General features: G+C 39.4%; 1 protein-coding gene across 2 annotated transcripts; it reads right to left on the bottom strand.

Annotated features, from left to right (window-relative positions):
- Positions 1-707: 707 nt before the first annotated feature.
- On the bottom strand, positions 708-25,898 carry LOC149792607 (uncharacterized). 2 transcript variants are annotated; one of them, XM_089971236.1, is made up of 3 exons: positions 25,782-25,898; positions 3,576-3,799; positions 708-2,009 (listed from the first exon to the last, which is right to left on the bottom strand). In XM_089971236.1, exons 1-3 carry the CDS (start codon positions 25,787-25,789, stop codon positions 1,705-1,707), a joined length of 537 nt encoding a protein of 178 aa, XP_089827362.1. In that variant the 5' UTR covers positions 25,790-25,898; the 3' UTR covers positions 708-1,704. The 2 variants fall into 2 exon arrangements, with proteins under 2 accessions (XP_089827362.1, XP_089827361.1); XM_089971235.1 differs by lacking the exon at positions 25,782-25,898 and adding an exon at positions 8,730-9,028.

Here is a 25,898-nt window from a genome sequence, read left to right on the forward strand (position 1 = left end):
CTATTGTTCCTAAAACATGCTCTCTGTATCCTCCCATTCAAGTTTTCCCGTTTGTAAACACCTAATAAACTAAAATTACTTGCCTGATATCAGATATATATTCGGCAAAGTTAGGATGGTAACCCTTTAAAAAAAATGCTTTCTAGTTTTTAAATTCTGACTTCACACATTTTAATTTAGGTTATCCAAATGTACATCTTATCAGGTAAGTAATGAATTAATTGTCCGAGCAAGTGGTCTTCCTGCGCCAATGAGTAAGTTTTTATTTTAGTGTTGTCCTATATACTAGTTGCTAGTTGTATATAAAAAGATAAACTTCGCTAAATTTTCCATGTATTTACTACTTCAGTAAAACGTATTAAAATTTTTAAAGCAGAAAACAATCGCGAAGCTTCCCTATTATTCTATAAAAGATATATCTGTGATCACTTACTGACCAGGTAAATAATGTGCTACACTTCGTTGTACACGTACCACAATATGAGTGTCGTTGATTTAATTGGATCACACAGTAAATTGTATACACGCATATCTGTATATATGTTCAAGTATCAGACAGACAGACTGTAACTTATGTCTAGAATTCAATAACTTCCCTTCTTATATCATCTATTTTACTGCGAATATACGTAGTATAAGATCAGAACGGAAAACTGAAGATTTGTATTTTTTTAAATGAAAGACAATTAAATAATAAAAGACGCATATTTTTAAGGTTTCTTGTCATTAGATAACACATTTATTGCAACATAAAAGACAATAAAAATGAAAGACTTCAAATATCACTGATTTCGAATGACATGTGTCTTTTTCTTATACCAATATCTCTGGCTAAAGTGTGGAAAACAGTAGAGTAACAAGTAAACAATTTAACGATAAATGCAAATAAGTTATCATATAAATACGGACCGCATATATCTAAATAATGAATACAAATATCTTGCAAATGAGGTACTATTATTGAACAAATGGATGACTACATGAAATGCAAGCAATTCCGGAAATTCCCAGCCCCCATTCCAATTATGATTACCAACTGCATTTGTCGAGATCGCTATTTTACCGGTATTTGATACTCAGAATAATTATTACTGCTTATTCAGTACTTGTATAATGAGATTTAAATATAAATACGAACATTGTTTCCGCCATGTCCTGGTTGACATATATAACACAAGATGTAAGGACACATTCAGGATAAATAACCAAGTTTCCTTGGTGCAATTTTGTCATTTTTATTATGCGAACATCAACAATGGCATTTATTGTTTTGTCTTCTCTAATACTCCTGACATCTTGACATTTAGCCAGAAACAATGTTTCACCGTCTCGGTTCACCGCCTCCAGCCATATATCTAACCTATACTTGTGATCAATTAAGAACTCTACGTACTTTCCACAAAAAGGCTTGTCTACACATTTCCTTTCCTGTAAAGGTGAATACGCGTATAAACTCAGGTAAAGCAGAGCCACAAGCGACAACCACATGTCCAAAAAGCGATCGCTATAAAGATATGCAGGAAGTAATACAGATGAATGCACATGACAGCCAATCGAAATTGACAATCAAAATGAAAACCAGGATACGATCATTTTAGCAGTCACATTTCCTTCTGACTTCCTTTCAACTTTTAATCTACTTCCGCTTTTGAATTGAAAACGAGATTGGACAGATGGTAGGGATAAATTTCTTGAAGTTGTTTGTCAACAGGGTATATTTTTAACAAACATTAAAGATGTGGATGAGCGTGTGCTTTCTGTAGAGGTCATGGAAAGGTCATTTGTGAAGGAGAAGTCACTGTCGTCTGCACTAAAATCGCTGCATGAACTTGGCACGTGAATCACGCTAACAAAATTATTACTGAAGTCACTTTCATTGGACTTGAAAGACGATAAAGAATTTGTGCATTCTAATGATGGTTCCGTCTTGCCTGCTGACGGCAGCCTCTGGAGTTTGTTGTTATTTTGCTTCTGTTTCTTGGATTCATTCTTTTTTCCATAGGTATGGACTGTAAAAAAAATAATATATATGTAACATTTTTTACGTCTCTCAAAATGAATCAAAATTTCATAATAAATGAAAATAAATCAAGTTTGCCTATTTTACGACTATTTCTGCCAGATGCTGAAATACTGCATTTCCATTCAAGAAAGAAAATAAGAATAAATGTAGGAAAGATTCAGTGAAGAAAACTGTCGAGGTATAAATTATGCGTTGCCAAAATTAAGTTATCTTGAGATACGTTATACTGGTTAGAACTTTTGGGGAATGTAATTACGAGCGACATTTAATCATATAACCACTAGAAGAGTTATATGTGTTCAATATTAAATTCCTATAAAGAAGTATCTCGTCCAGTTTTCCTGACCCATCTCTTTCTTGCTAACATTGTAGAAACAGGCCTTTTTATTTATTTATCTTTGTGGCTTCATTACTGCAAAAAGCATTATGGATTATTGTAAACATTATTTAACCTTGTTAAGGCCAACAATATTTATAAACGTGTTGTCACCGCTGAGCCAGATATTTCATTCTGACCAACCTGTTCCTTACAACGGCCGTAAAGGTATTTTGAATCTTATCCAGAAGGAAATGGCTTGAATAAAACCTACATAAAATGGCAATTATTCCAGGTGCAATGGAGACTAGCGCCATAACATAACATAAAGCAATATTTTGATGTCTGGTAACCTAGACTCTGAAATGCCGCGGAAACATGACATACAATACGCAAAACATAACCGAATATGAGCTAACAATTTATATTTCCGAAAGGAGAAAACTTAATGCAAACAAATGTAATATGCGCGTTGAAAATGTTTTCAATTCGAAATCTCATAAATTGAGTTAGTCTATATTACGTTCACGTAACTTAAATAACGCGTGGATCGTTTTATACAACAATTTTCGCCCTATCCTCTCTTTGCATAACAAAAAACGTTTACAATTAGTGACAAAAGTACCGAACACGAAATTTTCCATATGTGACGCTAGTTCATTACAATGTTCCATTTAGGAACTGATCCACTGCACTAGGGTACCACGGAACATGGGACGGTGTTCCTGTCATCTAAAAAATTATAAACAGTAAATTGTTGCACCAGTCTAATAAACATTTCTGAATGTATTTTTTATCGAAACTGATATTATCAGAATACTGAATCTGTATGCTCTTACGATTCACACATTCTTGATCAATCATTATATTGATGGATATAGAAAATAATATATATTTTACTACACTATCTTAATTCCGATTTGATTTTGATAATCTGTCGAAAAATTTTGTCGGAATGAATAAACATGTTAGACATCAAAAATGACTATTGATCCTACAACTGTCTGAATGCACCACTGCCAATATGATTGGGTCATATAGATTTTTCCTTCTCCATCCGTTCGTCCGACGGTAGATCTGTCAATCTGTTCGAAAGTTCGGTCAAGTTTTGTGTTTGTGTCAGTTTTCATGCATTGTGGGAAGAATGTAATGTCTCGTGTCGAGCATTTATAATTCTTTAATCACCACTTTAGATGAATTTTTCAACTGATCGAAAACAAAGTAAGTAGTATTCACCTAGCTGAAGAACTGCAGTGAGGTATCTGTATAACTGGTAATGCCCATTACAATATGCTTCGTCGGATGGTGTATGATTTTTTTTGTTATGGATTTCCAAGCATGCGTCTTTTTCCACTAAAGCCTGCACAATTGCATCGTGCCCTCTGTAGGACGCTAGGTGGCATGGTGTGTCGCCGTTAACTGTCATAGGGTCGACTTCAGCACCACACCGCAACAATAACCTGAAATGACGAAAACTTTGTGTTATAAGTGCAATCTATGATCTGTTAATTGAATTCAGTTGCAGAAGGTGTTGTTGTTATTGTTGTTTGGGGTTAACACCATTTTTCAGCGCATGATAGGCTGCACATGGCGGCCAGTATAACTGGTCGAGGAAGAATCCAGGGAAAACTCCAGTTAGAACCAAATGACCACTGGAAACTAAGGAAAGCTTTCTCACAAGCTTTAAAAACTGGCTAGAGTCCTTGTAAAATCAAACAGCGACGGAATTTTCCAGTTATATGAAATTAAAAAGTAATTATATTGAGAAATGATCGCATATTGCAACTGTTTCTATACCAAAAGACGATTTGGTTCACTCACTAACTCATTCATTTATTTGCCAACTCACTTTCTTATCCTGGCACTCGTTCACTCACTCACTCACTCACTATGTTAAACACGATAATGTGCTGCGTTTTTTCAAAGTTCTCAAGAAACTTACAATTAGAAATACATTAATATATTATATTATCTGTATGTACTACGTACGTGTATGTATGTATGTATGTATGTATGTATGTATGTATGTCTGTGTGTGTGTGTGTGTGCGTGCGCGTGTGTCTGAGTATATATGTATTCTATCATTAACATTTTACACTCAGCCAGTAGTACATAATCAACAAGTAAGCTAATTTGTTTTCTATCTGTTTTCGATTCTCTTTCCTCACAACATGTTCTTTCCCAAATATGCCCATGTTTACTGCTTTTTGATTGCGTAGATCCCCTGCTGACGGTATTATCTCTTCACAGCACTAAAGAAACTACACACACACATAAACAACTGTGACGTAAAACCGTGTGACTGTGTTGTGTTGACCTAGTTATTCGGAATGCTTACATATATATACCAGCTCACTGATATGCACCGATTACTCACGAACGCCACGCAATGACATAGAAACTTACAATGGGTATGACGGAATTCTATTGGCAAGAGTTGTATTTGAAACATTACACTGTATAACACCAATATCATTGGCTGATTATTCGTACGAATAGAGTTACGGTTTAATGTTTACTCAATGAATTTGCTGAGAAAGCTATCCAAGTTCAGGTGTACTAGCTAAGACTACATAAATGTATATGTCTTAATTAAATCCTTTCCGATCAGTACTATTGATAATCATCATACATGGAAAGACCACAGTATGTGTGTGTGTGTGTGTGTGTGTGTGTGTGTGTGTGTGTGTGAGAGAGAGAGAGAGAGAGGGGGTTAGTTCAATAGCAACGTATCCCCATGCTGTATAAGATCACTAAAATAGATCACATATTTTTATTCTGTGTGCGTGTTTTCGTTGAATCAAAATCACTCTTTTGATAAAGTTCCTTATTTAAACGATTGATTCAGATCCCGAAACAAACACCATAACAACATATACACATGAAATGGTGAAATTATGTGTGATAAACTAAACGTCTGCAAATTTTCCCCCCAAGTCAGTTTTAATGTATGTCTAGTGAATAATGACTCGTAATATATTTGCGCATAAAGTAAACGAGAAAATTAATTAACACAAATAAGAAACAACAATTAATGAAGAAACCAGAAATCATAAAGGTAAAGAAGAATAAAACGAAGACTAGGAATTAATCAGAATAAACAAATAAATATGTATGTATGTATGTATGTATGTATGTATGTATGTATGTATGTATGTGTGTGTGTGTGTGTATGTGTGTGTGTTCATATTTATATACATACATAGCCAGCGAGTAAAATATGAAGGTTTTTATTTTTTGCTTCACGACAGAGCAACACTTTGAAGATTATATCGTGCCAAGGCATGTAGAGTAGTGCCTTTCCAATGACACAAGCTGTAATCGACGGTGGGAATCGAAACCTCATCCTTTGGAAAACAAGTTTAACGCCTTGACCACTAAGACCAGTCGGCTGATCAACGTAACGGGACGAAACTTACATCTCTTCAAATATTGAGATTATGTAGAGGTTAAAGACGAGGACACATTCGTCACAAATATCATGCCACATATATCAGAAAAAATTAGGTACAATTAGGGTGTGAACTTCGACTTCATTACTCATATTTGAGTTTATAATGAAAACTAGTAATGTTCATAAAGAAGACTGGTGTTATCTTCCTCAATACTCAATGCTTATAAAATATCCCATGGAAGGAATGGTAATATCCGATATATATATATATATATATATATATATATATATATATATATATATATATATATATATATATATATATATATATCTGGATATTGATTTTTAAAAACCGTGTAATAGATATTTATGAATATTGATTTATTTATGTTTGACACATCTATGTAGTAAAAAAAATACAATCAGTATAATCACAACAATGTTAAACCTTCCTTGACTTAAAAAAAAAAATCGATATTTGGGTTGTTGTTTTGATTGTTGTTGCTCTTATTATGGTTACTGCTGTTGCTGGAGTTAATTTTATTATTATTATTATTATTATTATTATTATTTTAAATCCCCCCCCCCCCACATTATCTGTTGTGCCCATGCCCTTTTTGGGGGACATTTTCTACCTACTGTAATGCATGACGACAAAGTCACATACGTTTACGCACGGTGTGCGTGTGTGTGTGATTCGGATTTTAACGTAACTTTAACAATTTTTTTTAGTCATATCGCTACGATTTCCGCAGTGTGGCAGTTTATAGTGATGTCTAGCACCGAGGCATCATGCCGCAGACATGTGGCATGATGTCTCACCCAGTCACATTATCCTGACACCAGGTCTACCAGTCCTAACAATAGCCTCTTAATGCTGAGCGCCAAGTGAGGCGGCTGTTAGTACTATTTGTATAAGCATTTGGTATGACTCGGCCAAGCATCGAACCACGACCTCCCGCATCCGAGGCGGACGCTCTAACCACTAGGCCACTGGAGCGGTCCTCACGGCTAGTCAAACCGAGCCTGGGCAAGGGTGCAGTTGGATGGTGACTAGGATGTGGAAGGAGAGAATATACGCGATCACATAATTCAATTTGTTGCTTTGCGGAAATGTACGTTTAGCTAAACGTGGTCTATAACATTTCCCTTCGATAACATCCCAGGAGGGGGTCAGTCGTCTTGGCGTGTCCGTGAGAAACATACTAAACTCCCATTTTCTCGGCATGATATAGCCAGTAACGTGTTAAGAGAGGTTTTCTGTGTAACCAACATAAGAAAAACTAACATTTGTCATTCATTATGCTAATCGGTTCCGAGATGAAATTATTTATGTGTAAAAACAGATAATCGTGTCGTTGGTGCATGTGGGTGTGGTTAAAATAAGTGGCGGACAACATTATTGAACACGGTTTCAGGATTTTAAAAATTTCCCCGAGAAGCCACCTCCTTAATTATCTGGCCTTTTCTTTTTCTTTTCATATACAAAATCAGACACGATTACGTTGAGGCTTGAACTGAATGCTTGACACTGTCTACATCGCAATTGATTTTGCATTTTTTCTTTCGTTACCTTTAATTTTCTTCTCACATTAACTGAAACCTGAAAAAGAGTACGAGCTCCCAGCCGCAGTTTTGCAGAGAGAGAGAGAGAGAGAGAGAGAGAGAATGCAAGTCCACCATCTAGTTGCAGAAACACACTGTTACAATTCTAGAGCAATCATTCAAAGAACAACCTTAGTTATGGATTTAGAATGGTACCCTACTGAGTAGATGGAACAGAAAATATAGCCATAATACGGAACATTGATTGAAACGTAGCATATATTCCATGCTAACCTCAATCCGGTTGTTCATTATCAGTCAATTTATCTCACTTGATGAGGAAATCTTTATAAGTATATATTGTTTCCGCAGTAGCACGGACATGCGCAATCTCGGAATTATACCAATATAATCCATTTCAAATGTGAAGTTCTTAATTAAATGCTACATAACAGAGTTTATTTAACAGATCAAGAAGAAAATCTTTCATTTGTAAATTGCCTGCTTTGCTAAAATTTTATTCTTTTCTTTGTGTTAAAAACAGTCTGTAGATGATTTTTGCGTCCTTATTATTTATGCGAAACGGACTTGCTGCCATTTCCGATGTAAACGTTTGTGGTGAACCATTATTCCCATGCCAAACTGGCAATCTGCGTGCTATACGTTTCCTTATCAAACAGTGAATCATGTGGATTAGTCTTGTGACGACACTCCCATTTAACGCTATAATTTAGAATGTTGCTCTTTGTACTATTTAACACAAAATCCAAGCATTGGTTTGCATGTTCTTTTTCTAATTTAATTTTTTTTTTAAAGTTGTTGTACGTAATGCAGCCTTCAACATACTGGAATAAAACTGAGTGAACAAAAGACATATTTCTTTCATTACTGACTTTTGAAAGTTTGTCAGAAACAGTTTCTATTCTGTACTCCTATATTTTATTTTTCTCTTCTATTTTCTTTTGTGTGTGTGTGTGTGTGTGGGGGGGGGGGCAGATTAACTTTCACAGACTATTGCACAGAAGTTCTTATTAGCTGCCATATAAGCTTTAAAAAATGTCATTTATATTTAGACCATTTCCAATTTACTCTGCAAATTAGTTTTGTGACATTCTGAAAACAGTAAATGGGATTCCAGTTGATTTAGGTACATATCAACATAGATTGACGGTTTCTTATTTCGTCGAGATATGTCAGTTTATATTGATTTTCAAATCTCTATACTCTATTTCGAATGAAATAAATACTAAATTTACTTTTTATGTCATTATCCAAATAACTGGATTTAAATTTAAATAACGCCAGATTTTGCATGCAATATTAACACTTGTTCGCCTTTCATTGTAAGCACTGAACGCAGCATATATTTCAATATTTGCACAATTAATTATCTTTGAAAACAAGCAGAATTACAAAATTGTAATAAAATAACGAGAATTTGATGTACTTACTTTGCAATTTCAATCTGGTTATTGTCAGCGCATGCGTGCAGAGGTGACATACCCCATGATGTGCACTTATTAATATCTGCTCCATGTAAAATAAGCAACTGCACAATTTCTATAAAACCTTGACAGCAAGCCCAGAACAGTGGTGTACCGTCATTTTGTGGTCCTTGATTGTTTACAGAATCTAATGTACACGTCCTCTGTTGTAATATCGATTTTGCTTGCCTTTCGTCGCCGTTACGAATAGCCTCAAGTAACGATATAGCCATGTTTCACACTGTTGACAGATTGTGTGTAGCGCTGGCTTAAAAATCCGACGGTCGGTTATGATTGGTTAGGCACTTAGCCAATAGTAGTTTACCGTATACGTTCAAATATACGTTTTTTTTGTTTGAGAAAGCCAATTTCAACCCTTGCGATATTCAACTATTCATAATTTTAAAACTGCTTCCTACTGTTCATACTTCACCTGCTTACTCGAATAGTAACCCAAACCTAGCGCACAAGACCTATGATTAATGTACTAGTGTAATTAGTAATCGAAACTTGAATGTTACACAGTCCATTTTGTATCAAATGCAGATATATTGTCGAGAGCACTTGTTTATTACAAAAGGTTAATATTCGCACGACGGAGAAAAATGACTTATGACGTTTGATACTGTTTTGTATTCCCAGTTTTCTTTTATTCTCGAAATTAATTTTTGTGTAACATTATATCTTGAAGTTTAAATTTAAGATAGATGGCAAATATAAACTTATGCAAAGTAGATCATGACGTGACGTGGTGACCAAAGTCAACAATAACAGACTAAGCTCGAAAATATATAAATTTTGTTGATTCTTTTTTTTGTTGCAAATGATGGATGTCATGGCAGCGCTCAAGGTCTGTGCACACCACGGTCTAAATAATAAATAAATAAATAAATAAAAAGTAAATAAATTAATAATAACAACAACAACAACAACAATAATAATAATAATAATAATAATAATAATAATAATAATGACGAGAAGAAGAAGACGAAGAAGATAAAGATTTAAAGAAAGTACTGAAATATTTTTGCGGTACAAATTTATATGTCAAAGAAGCTGTACTGTTTGTGAGGAATATTTTCCTATATCTTGCCTTTGTTACATTAGATTACATTAGTTTAATCCATCTTACGTGAAACATACGTTTTTTTCACCAAAATGTAAACAAATGTACCTATAGTGTTTGACTGAAAAAAAATCTCTTAAGGTAGTACCTTAAAGGGGAATGTATGACTTTCCGATTGGCACAGATTGGAATGTATGACTTTCCAGTTAGCACAGATTGGAATGTATGACATTCCAACTGACACAGATTGCCAGACTGGCACAGATTGGAATGTATGACTTTCCAATTGGCACAGATTGGAATGTATGACTTTCCAATTGGCACAGATTGTACATGTCCGCAAAAATCGAAGTATTCTTGATTTACCCACATGCAGCAAGAGATCTGAAATTTGAGGAATAAAACCCAGATATTTGAGGAGTTTAGTAATAGTAGTCGTAGCACTGGTCGTGGTCGTGGTGGAGCTAGTGGCAGTTTTGGAGGTGGTGGTTGTAGACAGTAGTAATATCTTAGTATTAAAAGTAATGATATTTGCAGCAGTAGTAGCTGTAACAGTCTAACTGTTTAGTTGCGAGTAGTAGTAATGGTGATAGTGGTGGGAGTAGTAGTAACATTGTTGGTGATGGCGGCAGAACTATAAGTCTTTGTAATGGTGGTGGTCGTAGTAGTAGGAGTGGTAACAGGAGCGTTATTAGTACTGGTATTAGTAGTAGTAATACTAGTGCTGTTGTAGTAGTGGTGAGCAGCAGAGGGGGCGAATCGGACATTTTGTCCAATCGTTATTTGGCTTAATTATTACTTTCTGCACTCAACGATCTAGTGTCGTCAGCGCCTGGTAAAAAAAAAACGACGACGTCGTTGGGGGATCGTCGCGTCGTCATTTGGTTTAATTAACACCTTCTGCGCGCCGATCCCCAGCGTCGTCAGCGTCCGGTAAGCACATCGACGACCGCGTCGATGTCATCGCCCCCTCTGCTGCTAAGTGGTTATTTACAATGAAAATTATTTACAACTAACCGAATATTTGGTCAAGTCCGATACGATATCGTGTCCGAGGATCATGTAAATTTATCGTTACGAATCCATGTGGGGTCGACTGAGCATGACTAAAAAAGTTTCGAAAAACATTAAAGTCCATGTCACCGCCGCACCATGTCTGCCAAATATTTCGTAGCGTGTGTGTATCAACGCCGTTGAACACAGCAAGAATATTACAGTTGTCTCTAATTACTTTTGGAATCTGAGTGTATCGTTGAGTGACATATATCACGTCAGTGTTTTTATGCCTGCCTCTGGAAAATATCCTAGCTGGGTTTTTTTGATTGTCTAACATAACATCATCGTACACGACTAGATTGTTAACGTCGCCATCAATATCATCAATACCCGGTGCATCATTGATATCCGTAATAAACTCAATAACATTTTTTTTAGCGATCGCTGAAGCATTCTCGTTGAAATCTTTCAACACCTCGTAGCATCGTTGATCATCTACGCTAGGAGCAACCAAATACAACTTATCCCACTTCATCCATCTCATTATTAAATTGAGTAACAATTGCGTCTTGCCGGATCCAGATGGTCCGATGATAATCATTCGGATCGAGTTTGGTAACGCTGCAACATGCTTAACTGGTTCTCTTGTTTTAGTCGCCGAAAAATCAATTATATTCATATCTCTATACATAAATTATGGATCTATATTGTGTGAAGTGTAGAGTACGTACTGGCACAAATGATATGACAACCGCTACGACAAGAAATAACAGATCGGCCCTTACTGGCAAGTGTGTACAATGCGGTACAAAGAAATTTAGATTTATTTCTATTAGACCCGGAGATGTTTTAAAAAAAAGCGAGGAGGTGACATCGCAGCCAAATTGGCAAAACTCCCCGGAACACCGTGGGCAAAGTATCCAGGAGAAAAACACCTCCCAGGATATAACTACTGTGGCCCCGGAACACGATTAGATATTAGACTCGATGATCAAAATCAGCCCAAACCCGGTGAGTATCCAATAAACGCTATCGATAAGGCGTGTCATGCTCATGATGTTGCTTACAAAAGTAGCGATCTGCAACAGCGTCATATCGCGGACGTAAAATTAATTCACGCGTTAAATGCTATTCCTGATAAATCCGTCAAAGAAAAATTGGCTTCATGGTTGGTAAAATCGGCTATGAAAGGTAAATTAATGATTGGAAGCGGAGCTTCTCGCGCTGGTAATTGAAAACGCTAGCGTTTATAATAACAACATGGAATCCATCTATTATTCTCCGAGAGGATACTGGAAGGGGAAGGCCGCAATTGGTAAACTCGCAAGCGCTGCAAAGGTAACAAAGGCCACTGCGGTTAATTGGTTATCCAAACAGGCTATATGGCAAATTTATCTACCACCGCCTAAACAAATCAACTTCTCGCGCTTTGATGTCAGCGTACCCAATGAAGTTCATCAGGCTGATATACTATTTTTGCCGCATGACAACGGTTACAAATACGCGCTAACCGTAGTTGATGTTGCGAGTCGATACAAACAAGCGGAGCCGTTAAAAACAAAGTCAGCAACTGAAGTAGCCGCTGCGTTTGAAAGAATTTATCGAAGAGGCCCTCTGCGCTGGCCAAATCTATTACAAGTTGATCCCGGTAGTGAATTTCGCGGCGCTGTTTTATCAACGCTGAAACATCATAGCGTCGCGATACGACGAGGTCATACTGCGCTACATCGTGATCAGGCAATTGTTGAACGATTCAATCGGACTCTCGCTGAACGGTTATTTGGATATCAATACGCGAAGGAATTCATCCAAGAAAAACGATCTCGAGAATGGGTCAAAAGGTTGCCAGGTGTAATTGCAGCGTTAAATAACGAGATTACCCGAGCAATCAACATGAAGCCCAGCGACGCGATTAAATACGAGTATATACCCGGAAAATCAAAAATAAATAGCGTTTCCAAGTCGATTCTTGGCGATGTCACCGTGAGATATCTATATGAACCAGGAGAGCTTGAAGGCGGTAAAAAAAGAGCTACTGATCCTATTTGGAGTGTTACCACACATAACATATCAACGATAACACGATCAACTGGTAGACCACCGATCTATAGACTGGATTCAACTGCTCCTCAGCGCGGATTTACACGCGAGCAACTACAAGTGATACCTAACGATACTCAATTGCCCCCACGTGGTCTTAACTAGCGCCGTTGCGTCTATTGCACTCAAGACAGGTCAACCTCACATTGTTTTTGACATGACCGAGACTGTTATCGATCCTATCCACGGTAAATTGGCGAGTGTCTTTATCCGAATAACGCCAACTCATTATACAATTGCAACTCACGCAGTGATTATTCTGTTGTTGTCGTAGCGAGATTATTAATTCGGCATCAATATCAAAACGCCGCTGTTTTTTTTTTATCCTGTTGGCGGTAACCCGAGAGTTTTCTATCAATGACGCTTGCATCGATGGTGACTTTGTCGCCGGCTTCGTCACCGGCTCCGTCAATAACAATTCTTCGAAGCTGATTTATCCTTCGTACTCTGGACACTGCAAGATAGACTAGATTCGACCATTCGATGCGATTATCAACTATCCAAACAATTGTGTCCGTGATGGTTAGTCCCTGCGAGGAATGTATTGTTGTTGCGTATCCTAGCGTCCACGGGGATTTATCAGCACGTAGCGCGTCCTCGACGACACCGATATCAACGAGCACGATATCATTCAGCACGAGAATTTGTTTTTTTGTCCCCGACGCTGTCGGGGCTGGAATTTCAACTTCAATGTTCTGCCGCCGTGTGTCCGCGGGTCTATAACATAACGGCACTGGACGCGTTGGAAACTTTTCCTTATGCAACGCAAACAACCTCCGCTGAAGTGTGTCTCTGACTATCTTTCTGCTCGCTACAATTAAATCGTTTGGTCTCCATGTTTCCCAGAATTCATTTAACGGCGTTTCCGGAATCACGTCGCGGATTATTTCACATTGAATTCTATCCGGCTGTAATCTGATTAGTTTTTTAACCTCGCGCAGTTGTTCATCAAGTGCTCGGTAATCAGTATCGGTTTCTTCATAATAGTCCACAAAACCCTTTAACCAATCATGTGGACCCTCGCCGACAAATGGTGGTGGTTGGCCATGGTCCCCACACATGATTACTGCTGTATTCGCGCGCAGCAACCACTCAAGAAACATTTGTAAAGTATCTAACGAAACAGTACATATCTCATCCCAGATGATAATGTCGGGAATAAATTTTTCACCCATTCGATCAGGAGTCCACTCACCGCCGCTGTATCGAAAAAAGCTGTGATAAGTAACGGCGTCAACATTTCGTTGTTTTATCTCTCGCGTTAGTCTATGGGTCGGTGTAAGCACGATTATACTTGCCCGCGTTCGAAATAATTCAATTGCCCGAGTCGTCTTTCCTGACCCGCCACAGCCGCTTAAATAAACTGTTTTGTGTCTACAAATTGGATCAGAACACGATGGTGCATTAGACCATTCTGATAAATTATTACCGCGTAGGTAATTGTTCTCAACGATGACATTTGCTGACGGGGAATAATCGCGTCGTATTTCATTTTTAATTCTCCATGTACCCCAACTCTCGTCCGGACTAGTAAACTCGGCTACGTTTTTCTTATACTTCGCGTCTATATAAAATGAATCAACGGCTACTCTAACCGCGGTGTCGGGGAATCTATTTATCATCGAGAATAAATTGATAGCGGCGTAACCCAGCATAGACGCCCTCAAATGCGGGTATGCTGGGCTGTCTCCATCGCTGTAGGAAACAACTGTACCCAACTTTGTTCCATTGGACAAGAAAGCTGTTTTGCAGTTCACGTATCTATTTTTCGCCACTGCGTCCTTGATTACGAAATCATATTCTGCGTCATCTATAATCAGCCGTGAGCAATATCGTTTGTAGTCGTGGTTTTTTCCACCTTGTGTGAACTTACCAATTATTCTTCTACCGAGATCTTTTGCCTCGCGGTTTCGTTGGTTAAATATCCTCCTGGACCATTCGATGATATATTCCTCGTCGGCATCAATGTGTTTTCTGGATTCATCAATTATGCTATCTAGACGCTCTGGTTCTGGTAACCAGACTTCAGTCTGCGCCCGGTATGATACAATCGCGTCACTGACAATCAACGAAACTAGCATGCTACAATCAATCATATACCGTAGCAGCGCTATTGGCAACCACTTCTTTTCAGCTATGTGTCTACCGATCCAAATATAGCAACAGCGATGGAGTCCTGCCGCGAATTCAAATGATACTATGCGAGCGAATCCGGTTAAATCAAAATCAGGCAGTGGTCCATTAATAGCAACACGAGTCATTTCATGTCTGGGGTGTCCAAATCGTTTGAAATACTCAGCGGCGGATCCATACCCGAGAAAACTCGCTGGATAACAGGCAACCATATCAACCGAGATCATAGCGTCGCGGTTGTATTCAGTGTTCCATAGTCCACCGTGATAGTATTCCAAACAACTGGATTGTACATCTGGTAAAAATTCCTTGCGCGTTGGTCTCCACGCATTTTTCCTTGCTGCAACATGAGCTACAACCGATGGAATCGTAAAACAATTTGTTAGCAGTTGTTCATCATGCTCTTCAAATTCCATGGCGGTTTTTTTCATCCTGTTGTGAAATGCTTCAGTACGATATAATTCGCCGTTTGGTCTTACAAACTGATCAAAGGTATCCGCATCGTTTTCAGCGCTGCGAAGTAACCACACTGATACAGGGTCGTTTTTACACAAGTAGGCAATAGCATCAAATAGTTTCCTCTCCGCGAGAAAACCGTCCTTGGAGAATTGTTCTCCCAGGAATTCTTCGGGTATATACTTTACTGTTCTATCCCGTGGAAATATTGTGATCGCAGGCGTCCATGCGTGTTCGTTATGATCAATAATTTTGATTGGGGCTCCCTTCGATTTATACTTCGATTCGTATAATACTTCACCGGTTATCGTTGTAACGGTTATTGGAAATCTCAACGACGTTTCTAATCTCGCTATGTCGCTGATGGTCGCTCCACGCTCTTTTACGGTTAGTTCCCACTGGTTGATTTTGCTACGTCGTAAATCAGTCAATTTGTTTCCTCGACACGCATTTGTAAAATGCTCTATTACTCGTTCTGCTACACAATTTATCCCCGTTGACTGTTTCATCGGTTTCAGTTTTCCGATATCAGGTTTCTTATTTAACGGGTATATTCCATAAACAACTGCTGTTTCAGGATACGCTCGTTCATAGTATGGTCTGTCAATTCCGGTTAACAACCCCGGCTTGGAGTCGCGGCTGACAATGACTGTTTTCTTGTCGCTGAGAACCGGTTCAAATTTATCACGTATGATCCAATCGCCTGATTTCACCCGGACAATGAATTTTACTCTGAAGAAATATCTTTTACCGTCAAGTTGTGATATTATCGTTGCTGCGCGGTTGTCGTTCATGGTAGCATCAACAATGCCATCAATTCGAAATGTTGACCAACTGTGAGATGCGCCATCACGCTTGAATTCATTGATACAATCGCGTATTTTATTCAACAGGGTTTTATCGTTTATTAACGCTTTTGGTGTGTCCTTGAGGACTCTATCGAGATTGAATTTAATATTTTTCCGGGGCTTAATTGCTGCCAATCTCTCAAACTCATCCATATAATTAAAACAAGTATTTAAATGAAAGAATATAGTATAATGAATCACTGCAAATGGTTGATGATTGGGTCGACAACCCCGTGCAATAAATCATGTAGAGGTGAATTCTGCGGATACCATTTACAAAGCGTTCGTAATGGTTCTCTTGGCCCTCTCCCGTGCTTGGTTTGCCACGTCGGTGTAAGAGGAAAATCACAGTTATGTATTAATTGTGGCGGAAAGCGATACAGGGAACTAAAACGCTATTATGACAAGCGAATTAAAAACGCCGTCATTGACCCTACCGCAGACTTCGTCATCAAAACCCCCCAAGACTACGTTGAAAGATTTATAATTAAACCAAATAATAAATTAGACAAATAGTATTATTATACAAATGGACCAAGAATTTCAGCCGCATCCTGTGCTCGTCAGTTACGAGGCATCTCGCGACGGCATTGTTAGAAACCGCAAACTGAAGAAGCCGGTTGGTACCGTGAATAATCGGGGGTATTTGCAATTTAGTGCTGGAAAGAAGACGTATTTTGTTCACAGGGTGGTATATGAAGCGTTTAACGGATTGATCAAAGATGGCCTCGTTATTGATCACATTAATTCTAATTGTCAAGATAACAGACTGTGTAATCTGCAAGCTATCTCTCAGAGCGAAAATATTAAAAAAGGCCAAACTGGTAAGTGTTCAAATCAAGCAAGAGGTGTCAAATCGTTTAATACATCAACGCACGAGGAAAAAACATTTCACTCCATGCATGCGGCAGGAAAATATTTCGACATTTGTAGGGCCTCAGTACGATTTGTTGCAGAACGAGTATATCAAACAGCGATCTCAAAAAGGACCGGACACAGAATTCGATTTTCATATGTAAATATCAGCGAGTGACGAAGTCACCGGCGCCTATGGCGCTGACAAGGCCACCGGCGCTGACAATAAATTGTCCGTTCCGGAAGAAAACAAAGTATGAACACCTCGGAATTGATACACGGGGTTTTCATTTTTTTTTATTTAAAAACAAGATGTTTTATAAGAATAATGAATATCGAAGACATCAATAATATATTAACTGAGATTTCAAAATTAAAAAATCAAGGAATTGAATTATCTGATGGTCTCGACAGTGAAAAAATATTATCCGATTATGAGATTATTAACGAACAGTCGAAACGGGGGCGTTTTACCCTGGCCCGCGAGTACTTTTTTATAAAACGATTACAACATACGATTAATGAAAACTTGTACCACAATGACGCAAATGCATTCATTGGACTATTTACTGCCGTTGAAATAATACGAAAAAAACTCGGACGTGTTTATGAACGACGCCGGGAGATTTCTAGTAAGATCAAAAACATTAGAAGGATTATAGACGAAAACTCCGTGGAGCTCCCGATGGTACACTCGGCGGAAAATTAGAAAATTGCGGATCAATTTACAATAATGGTAGGTGAATCACTTACTACTCGGCTAGCCAGAGAGCGGCTAGCAGCGCTTAAAAAGTTTATACCGTTACGAGACAGAGTGAGAGAGAAACTTCAAACGCGACAACAAATGCAAACCGATTTTACTGTTGGAAGCGAACAGTTATTTGCCCCGGTAACTAAAGCGACTAAGGATGTTACAGCTGCAACAGAACGAGCAATATACGGGGATATTCCTAAGGAGGGCGAACGGAAAGAGGCGCCTCTTCTTCCTGTACTTGAAAAGATAGCAGCAGAGACAGAACAAACACAGCAACGGATAAAACAACTTTCCAGTGATATAAAAACCCAACGAGAGTATGAACGATTAGCTGATATTGATGATTCTGAACAGGGTGATGTTGGTGAACTTCAAAAAATTTCCACTCAAAAAGGAGTCCCCTTTATAGATAAACTCACTGAAGGGGCTATAGCACAAATAAAACGACCTCAATTACTGAAATCCGACGAGTATAGGGTTTTTGGTAATTTTGCCGCTCAAAGCTATTATTCAAGAAAAAACTTTTTAAAAGACGAGTATAAAAACAGTAATATAAAACGAGATGACTGGGTTAATTGGTTGTATAAAACGAATAAAGAGATTGATCGCTTGGATACAAAAGAATTGGGATATAAAGAATTTAAAAAAGGAATTGATGATTATGATATACGACAACAACAAGAAATACTACAACAGCAAAAAGAAGAAGTCCGAGAAAAACGTCAAAAAAAAGCTGGTTCTAAAAAAACAAGCGGAGAGGGGTATCCAAGTGGTAGTGGTCTAGTTGAAAACGCTAGTGTTACCTGCCCTAATAGTGTTCTCAGTGATATATCACGGCTAGAGGTATTAATTGGAGGAAAACGAGCCGGAAATAACTCTACGGAAATAATCAATGAGGCTGCTGATATTTGCAAGCGGTTATTTGCAGGCGGTATCATAGACATTAATGCATATCGAACGCTCATAGACGAACTCGTGGATGATTAATTGGAAAACTGGTGTTTTTAATAAGGATGATCATACACTACAACCATGATAAACCAGTACTCGTCTACGTGGTAAACTCGCGATTGCCTATTTACCGCGCGTACTATGGAGATGGTCTCGGTAGCACCATTGCGGGGTTATTTACAAGAATGGCTCCAAAAGTAGCGCCGTTAGCCAAACAATTAGGAATGAAGGCTATTGATGTTATTCGTGATAAGGGTATTAGTGCCATTGGAGATGTTGCCGGAAGGGCGTTTTCTGCCGCACGAGACAAACTAATGTCGTTGGTAAAATCCAAGAGAAAAAAACAGAAACCACCGGTAATGCCATCAACGACAGTGATGCCTGCAAATGTCAGTAAAGTAATAAATAACGCCGTGGAAGAAAAATTAGAGTCGTTGGCGACGACTCAGTCGTTGGCGACGACTCCGTCGTTGGCGACTTCGCAATCCGCCGATGCGGCAACCAACGCACTCATGAACGCGATAGCGGGGAGTGGTTTAAATTCAAAGAATTTACGACGAAAAAATCGCAATTGAAAACATCAACATGATAAATAATAAAATGTTTGCGCGTACCGCTGATCCCGCGTTTGATATGGACGCCCCAGTGCACAGGGATGATTCTGTCCGCGATTATCAATATTATTCTTATTATGCAGCGCAACCTGACCTACGATCGCGAATTGAACTTCAAGTCCAAGATACCAGTAAATACTTTTTGCCGTGTGAAGCGTTTATCGAAATTGAGGGAGAACTCGTGACAAATGCTGCCGATAATGCACCGTACGCAGATGACCATCGTATTCGAGTTGGTTTCGTCAACAACGGTATCATGGCGTTATTTGAGAGTGCCAGATATCTTATTGACGGGCGAGAAATTGAATCAATAGAACGCGAGGTTGATGTTGCAACGACGATAATTGGGTTGGCGAGATACTCGGATGATTATACAAGATCGGCGGGCCCATCTATAATGTTCGCAAAGGACACCACTAATAACGCTGATCATATTCAGTATATCAACGTGCTAGCGAAGGAAAATATCGCAGGTGATCAGGCTGAAGCAGCCAATCCAGATCGCAGAGCAAAACCAGGCGCTGATTTCAATATTATAAAAAGTCTTAACGGTAATTACAATATGGGATTCGCAACACGAGTAGGAATGTTGCAAGGACCACGCCGACAGTTTTCATGCGCGATTCCACTCCATCACATATTTGGATTCTGCAGAAATGTCAGAAAAGTTGTCTATGGGGCTAAGCATACAATCGCGCTGACGCGAAGGGGCGATGATAACAATGCAATATGGCATGCTGCTGGCGTCGCTGCCGGTAAAGTCATTTTAACTAAAATGGCATTGTGGATGCCGGTGCTGACTCCATCAGTTACCACGGAAGCACGATTGTTAGCATTTATGGAACAGGGAGGGAAATCGCTGTTGAGTTGGCTAGCGGTAACAACTGATGCTAAAGAGGATAACGTCGCCGATACGTTTACATGGCACCTAGCATCAAAACAGGGTGTTTCAGCCCCGCGTCATATATTCATAGCGCTACAGAATAGGGAACGATTGGGCAGTCAAGAACGCAGCCATATGATATTTGATCAATTAGGAGTCAGGGATGTTTCGCTGAGAATAAACGGACAACAGGAACCATCCGAGGATATACAGCTTAATTACGACAACAACCATATCGCACGTGTGTACCATCGATTGCTGTCGTATATGGGTCGTGATCAAAACGTCGACACTGGTTTGCAAATATCACAACTTGATTTTAAAAACCTGTATCCGATTTATTATTTTTCGCTGGAACATCTTGATTTAACGAGACAATCCGTCGTTGATATACACTTCAGAGCTCGTATAGCCCCGGGTGGTGTCGATTATAGAGCGGTTGCTGTCATTCTCAGCGATAAATCAATGCTGCTAGAAGGTGTTGGTGGACGAATGAGAATCGTTGATGCGCCAGTGGAAAACATGTAATTGAAAGCACAAAACGCGTTTACAATAAATGTCGTATAGTGTCGTCAGTGTAGAGTTGACTGATGGTCAAGTCAAGAAATTACGATCAAAGTCGGCTAAACAATGCGGAACCACAATAACGCTGAAGCCGTCGCAGATGGCGGGTGGTAATCATAAGATATCGTTGACGGCGCGTCAAATAAAACATTTCAATGATGCGATGAAGAATAAAAAGGGTGTTCAAATAGATTTTTCGGCCGCAGCGATTAAAAACATGGAAAAGACCGGTGGGATATTTCCGCTGTTAGCTGCGATTCCAGCGTTGATTGCCGCGGCCGCACCAGCAGTGGCTAAGGCGGCGGCGTTAGGAGCCGTTGGTACCGCGGCGGGGATGGCATTGAAGAAGGCAACCGGGAAAGGCTACAAAAAAAAACGACCCGTGGCCGGAAAGGGTCTAAGACTACCGGGAACCCCGTATTCATGGTACTCGGGAAAGGGTCTAAGACTACCGGGAACCGTTTATTAACTCCCATGTCTAATTTTGATTTAATAGACGCCGCAAACGCGCTAGCGATAAAAAACTTCAGAGGTGTTTTTATGAGGGATCAATTACCGGCGGCACCAAGGAATATTGAAACCGGCATAATTAACCTCGATGGGTCCTCCGGAGCGGGAACTCATTGGGTTGCATACGCGATTGATCCGCGTGCGATCGTCTATTTTGATTCATACGGGTTAGCCCCGCCGAAAGAGTTCATGCGGTATATCCGGGCGTGTTCAGCCCGGGCGTGTTCGGCCCGGGTTTTTTATTCCACGCTGCCAACACAGCGATTAAGCGACCCACCGATATGTGGCCGCGAGGTATTGAACGTACTTGCGGCGATTTCATCATCGCGAAAACCACCTCATATGGTTGTAAACGAATATACTAGTGGGGTCGTAGAGGCCCGGCGGGTTAATTAGAAACGCTGGTTTATTTTACAATAACGATGATTGATATCTGGGGACGACCGGTTTCGGCGCTGAAAAAGCCCACGGAAACGCCCGCCACCGATGACATAAAAAAACTAATTGAGGATGAAATCGCTGATACGTTGAACTTAACCAGTGTTGACCCAGATGAAATAGTTGTATTTCAAGACCGCCAGGGTAAATTGAAATCCAGTAATGTGTCGCTGAATGACGTTTTAATACGACAGCGTGATGCCGCCGAGGACACTATCGCGTTGTATACCGGCGACGGACGACTCAAACCGGGTGAATCCATCTTGACAATAAATGGAAAAATAAGTACACTTGGCGACAATTATATAACCATGTCAAATTCGTTAAAGGGTTTACGTGGTGAATTTAACTTTCATGGAGAACAGTTCAGGTCGATGATAACGCACGTCAGCGAAATGCGAGACATTGTCAATAGTTTTTTTCGGGGACCCCCGACGGCAGACGAACCAAATCTTGTAATAATAAAAAATGCTATTTCGGATCTTATGGAGATGTCGGCCAATTTACCCCCGTTGCGAAAAAATGTTAACAGGATCGATGACAACTTTGATAAATTCTTTGGTAAAAAAAATACCAAGCCGGATGAGATTACAATAACTATAAATGATATCACTGCGTATGGACAGGAAATAAAAACAATCAAAACTGATGTTGCAACAAACAAAAGGAGTGTAGACGCGCATGAACGGGAAATAGAAATAATCGGCGCTAATGTTGCAACGATCATAAATAATGTAGACTCGCATGGACGGAAAATAGAAACAATCAAAACTGATGTTACAACGATCATAAATAATATGGACGCGCATACACAGGAAATAGGAACAATCAAAACTGATATTGAAGCGAACAAAAAGGGTGTGGACGCGCATACACAGGAAATAGGAACAATCAAAACTGATGTCGAAGCGAACAAAAAAAATGTAGACGCGTATTGGCGGGGAATAGGATTAATTAAAACTGATGTTGCAGCGAATAAAAAAGGTATGGACGTGCATACATATGAAATAGAAACAATCAAACTTGATGTTGCAGCGAACAAAAAAAGTATGACCGAGAATACACGGGAAATAGAAATAATCAAAACTAATGTTGCAGCGAACAAGAATAATATAGACGCGAGTTGGCGGGGAGTAGGAATAGTTATAACTGATGTTGAAGCGATTAAAGACAGACTACCGAGAATGGCAGAGCAACTCGAAAAAATAAAAACCCCTCATGAGAACATCATCAACACAGTATACACAATTCGGCATGGATCATTCGATTGGACTCTTACACAGAATACAGTAAATATCACCGCAACTGTTAAGGGCATTTATCGACTGACACTGGTTTCAATGATGCAGTTTAATATATTATCGTCGAGTTCATCCGGGTTTAACAATACAATATCAACAATTATAGACAAGGACGCAACTGAACCGTTTACAATTTATGCCGTTGATGGAAATTTAACCAGGGCAAACATTACATGGTATGTGGAATTTGTAGCGAATCTAAGTAATTAAAAACACTAGCTCTTTTAAAATAAAAATGACCACCAAGGAAATTGAATCAGAGGTATCACCGACGTCACATCAATATCGATTCGATACCGCAAAAGAATTTTCCGCGAACTTGAAAACGCTTTCCGAACAATACCGTGCAAAAATAAAAAAATACCGTCGTAAAATAACCGCCATCGACGCGGTCGTGTACTCGGTGTCGGGTATAGTAGCTGGCGCCGGTGTTATTTTATCCACGGTGACCACGATAACCCCGATCGCTGTTCCAATCGCTGTCTCCGCAATGACAACAGTTGCTGGAGTTGCCAACGCAATCACTAGGAAGATATCATCGTGTTTTCAGAAAAAACTCAACGAGTATACAGTAAAACATCAAATAGTATCCGACGCATACTCGAAATTATCCGGGTTGATCTCGTTATCGATTGATAATTTGTTCGTATCCGATGTTGAATTCTCCACGATGGTCCAGTTATATAGCTCCGCGATGTCAAAAATCGAGGATTTTCAACTGGAAGCCGAAACCACCTGGTTGTTAAAATTAGACACTAAAAACAACGAATAATAATAATGTCGCTGAACCCCGAAGGGTTTCAATTACTTCAGCGGATCGCGGAGAACACCACTCCGGTACAAACAAATATGATATCAATAACGTCAACGAAACCCGAATTCAGTGTGAACTTCCCATCACCGGTTCCAGTGAAGGAAATAGCGCTGGCAAAATTGCGAGTATATCACAGTTGGCCTAATATTCGAGCGGACGCATTTAACGGACAACAACCTAATAACTCGCTGGTTTTTGCACGGACAAATAAACCCGATGGGACCCCAGACTGGGAGGAGGTTACAATACCAACTGGGTCATACCAAATAGAGCAAATCAATAAAGAATTTCAACGCAGGATAAAATCGATCACAGGAAAGGAATCAAAAATCGCTATTACGGTTCATGAACCGACGTTATCGTCGACGATTGAAATAAGCACACCGGGGTATATGGTTGATATTTATAACAGTTCAATAAGAACCATACTAGGATGGCCTGAGAATCCAGCCGCGGACACCCCCCCATCAACTATCCTCAGACACGATAACGGAGATGGTGGTAGGCATATTGCTCCATACAACGTAAATATCGCATCAGTGATAGCGATCAATCTAGTGTGTGATGTTATCGAAGGGAGTTATCAGGTGGATACCAAGCAATCAAATCAAGCTCAACAGGGGTATATCCTTTATTCGTTTTCACCAACAGCCCCTCCGGGATTTTTGATCATTGAGAGTCCGATTAATCCGGTCTATATGCGATGCCATGATCGGTTTTTAACGAGAATTAATTTCAGACTTACCGATCAGTCAAATAACCTAATTGATCTGCAAGAGGAGGAGTTAGTGATCACTCTGTTTGTAAGATCATAAAGATTTTCATTGTAAGCAGCAGAGGGGGCGATGACATCGACGCGGTCGTCGACGTGCTTACCGGACGCTGACGACGCTGGGGATCGACGCGCAGAAGGTGTTAATTAAACCAAATGACGTTTGGACGATCCCCCAACGACGACGTCGTTTTTTTTTTACCAGGCGCTGACGACACTAGATCGTTGAGTGCAGAAAGTAATAATTAAGCAAAATAACGATTGGACAAAATGTCCGATTCGCCCCCTCTGCTGCTTGGTGTGCTGTTGTAGTAGTGGTACTAGTAGCGGTGACATAAGTAGTTGCATTCTTAGTAATGGTACTGGTGACGGGAATAGTGGCAGTAGCAGCAGTCGTAGCGGCAGTAGTTATAGTAATTTTGTTGTTTGACTAGTAGTGGTAATGGTTGTGGTGGTGGCAGTAGTAGTAATTGTAATATTGGTGAGGGTGTAGATGTAGTAGTCTTAGTAATGGTTGTGTTGGTGACATGAAGTGGATCAAGTTGTGTTAATATTAGTAGTGGTAGTGGTATTAGCAGTAGTGCTACTCGTAGCTATTGTAGCAGTAGGACTTGGTAATTTTATTACTGTTTTTCTAGTTGTAGCAGTGGTGGTGGTGGTGATCTTCATCGTCATTGTAGTACTAGTAGTAGCAACCGTAACAGTAGCAGTTAGTGGTCAGTACTATTATATTAATAGTAGTGGTCTTGGTATTGCCACAGGAGTCTGACGTTTTATCAATTAAGTATGGCGAAATCTCTGACAATATGAAATCCCCTTATCGGTAATATAAATAAACACAAGGAGTACAAGCGTGACCACAACCCTTCGCTCGATTCGACTATTTCTCACGCGTCTTTTATCGCTTCAGAATCGCAAGAAGACTGAAAAACTACACATATACATTCAAAAGACAGTAACTTACCAACGCATATCTCTTAAATGAAAATGTCCTGAATCCAATCCGGCGAATTAACCTTTATTTTCACCACTACGGTCAAAATACCTTTCTAGCAAAATTGGGTAGACGGAAGTAGCACAT

The sequence above is a fragment of the Sinohyriopsis cumingii genome, chromosome 9 (genome assembly GCF_028554795.1).
Source record: "Sinohyriopsis cumingii isolate HCF-2022 chromosome 9, ASM2855479v2, whole genome shotgun sequence".
NCBI lineage: Eukaryota > Metazoa > Mollusca > Bivalvia > Unionida > Unionidae > Sinohyriopsis > Sinohyriopsis cumingii.

Bases quoted from the DNA above. Each gene is read 5' to 3' on its own strand.
- LOC149792607 (XM_089971235.1), bottom strand. From the start codon at position 8,995: ATGGCTATATCGTTACTTGAGGCTATTCGTAACGGCGACGAAAGGCAA. The intron at 3,800-8,729 runs GTAAGTACATCA...TCGTCATTTCAG, and splicing joins AACCAGATTGAAATTGCAAA to GTTATTGTTGCGGTGTGGTG. The intron at 2,010-3,575 runs GTGAATACTACT...TTTTTTTTACAG, and splicing joins CACTGCAGTTCTTCAGCTAG to TCCATACCTATGGAAAAAAG.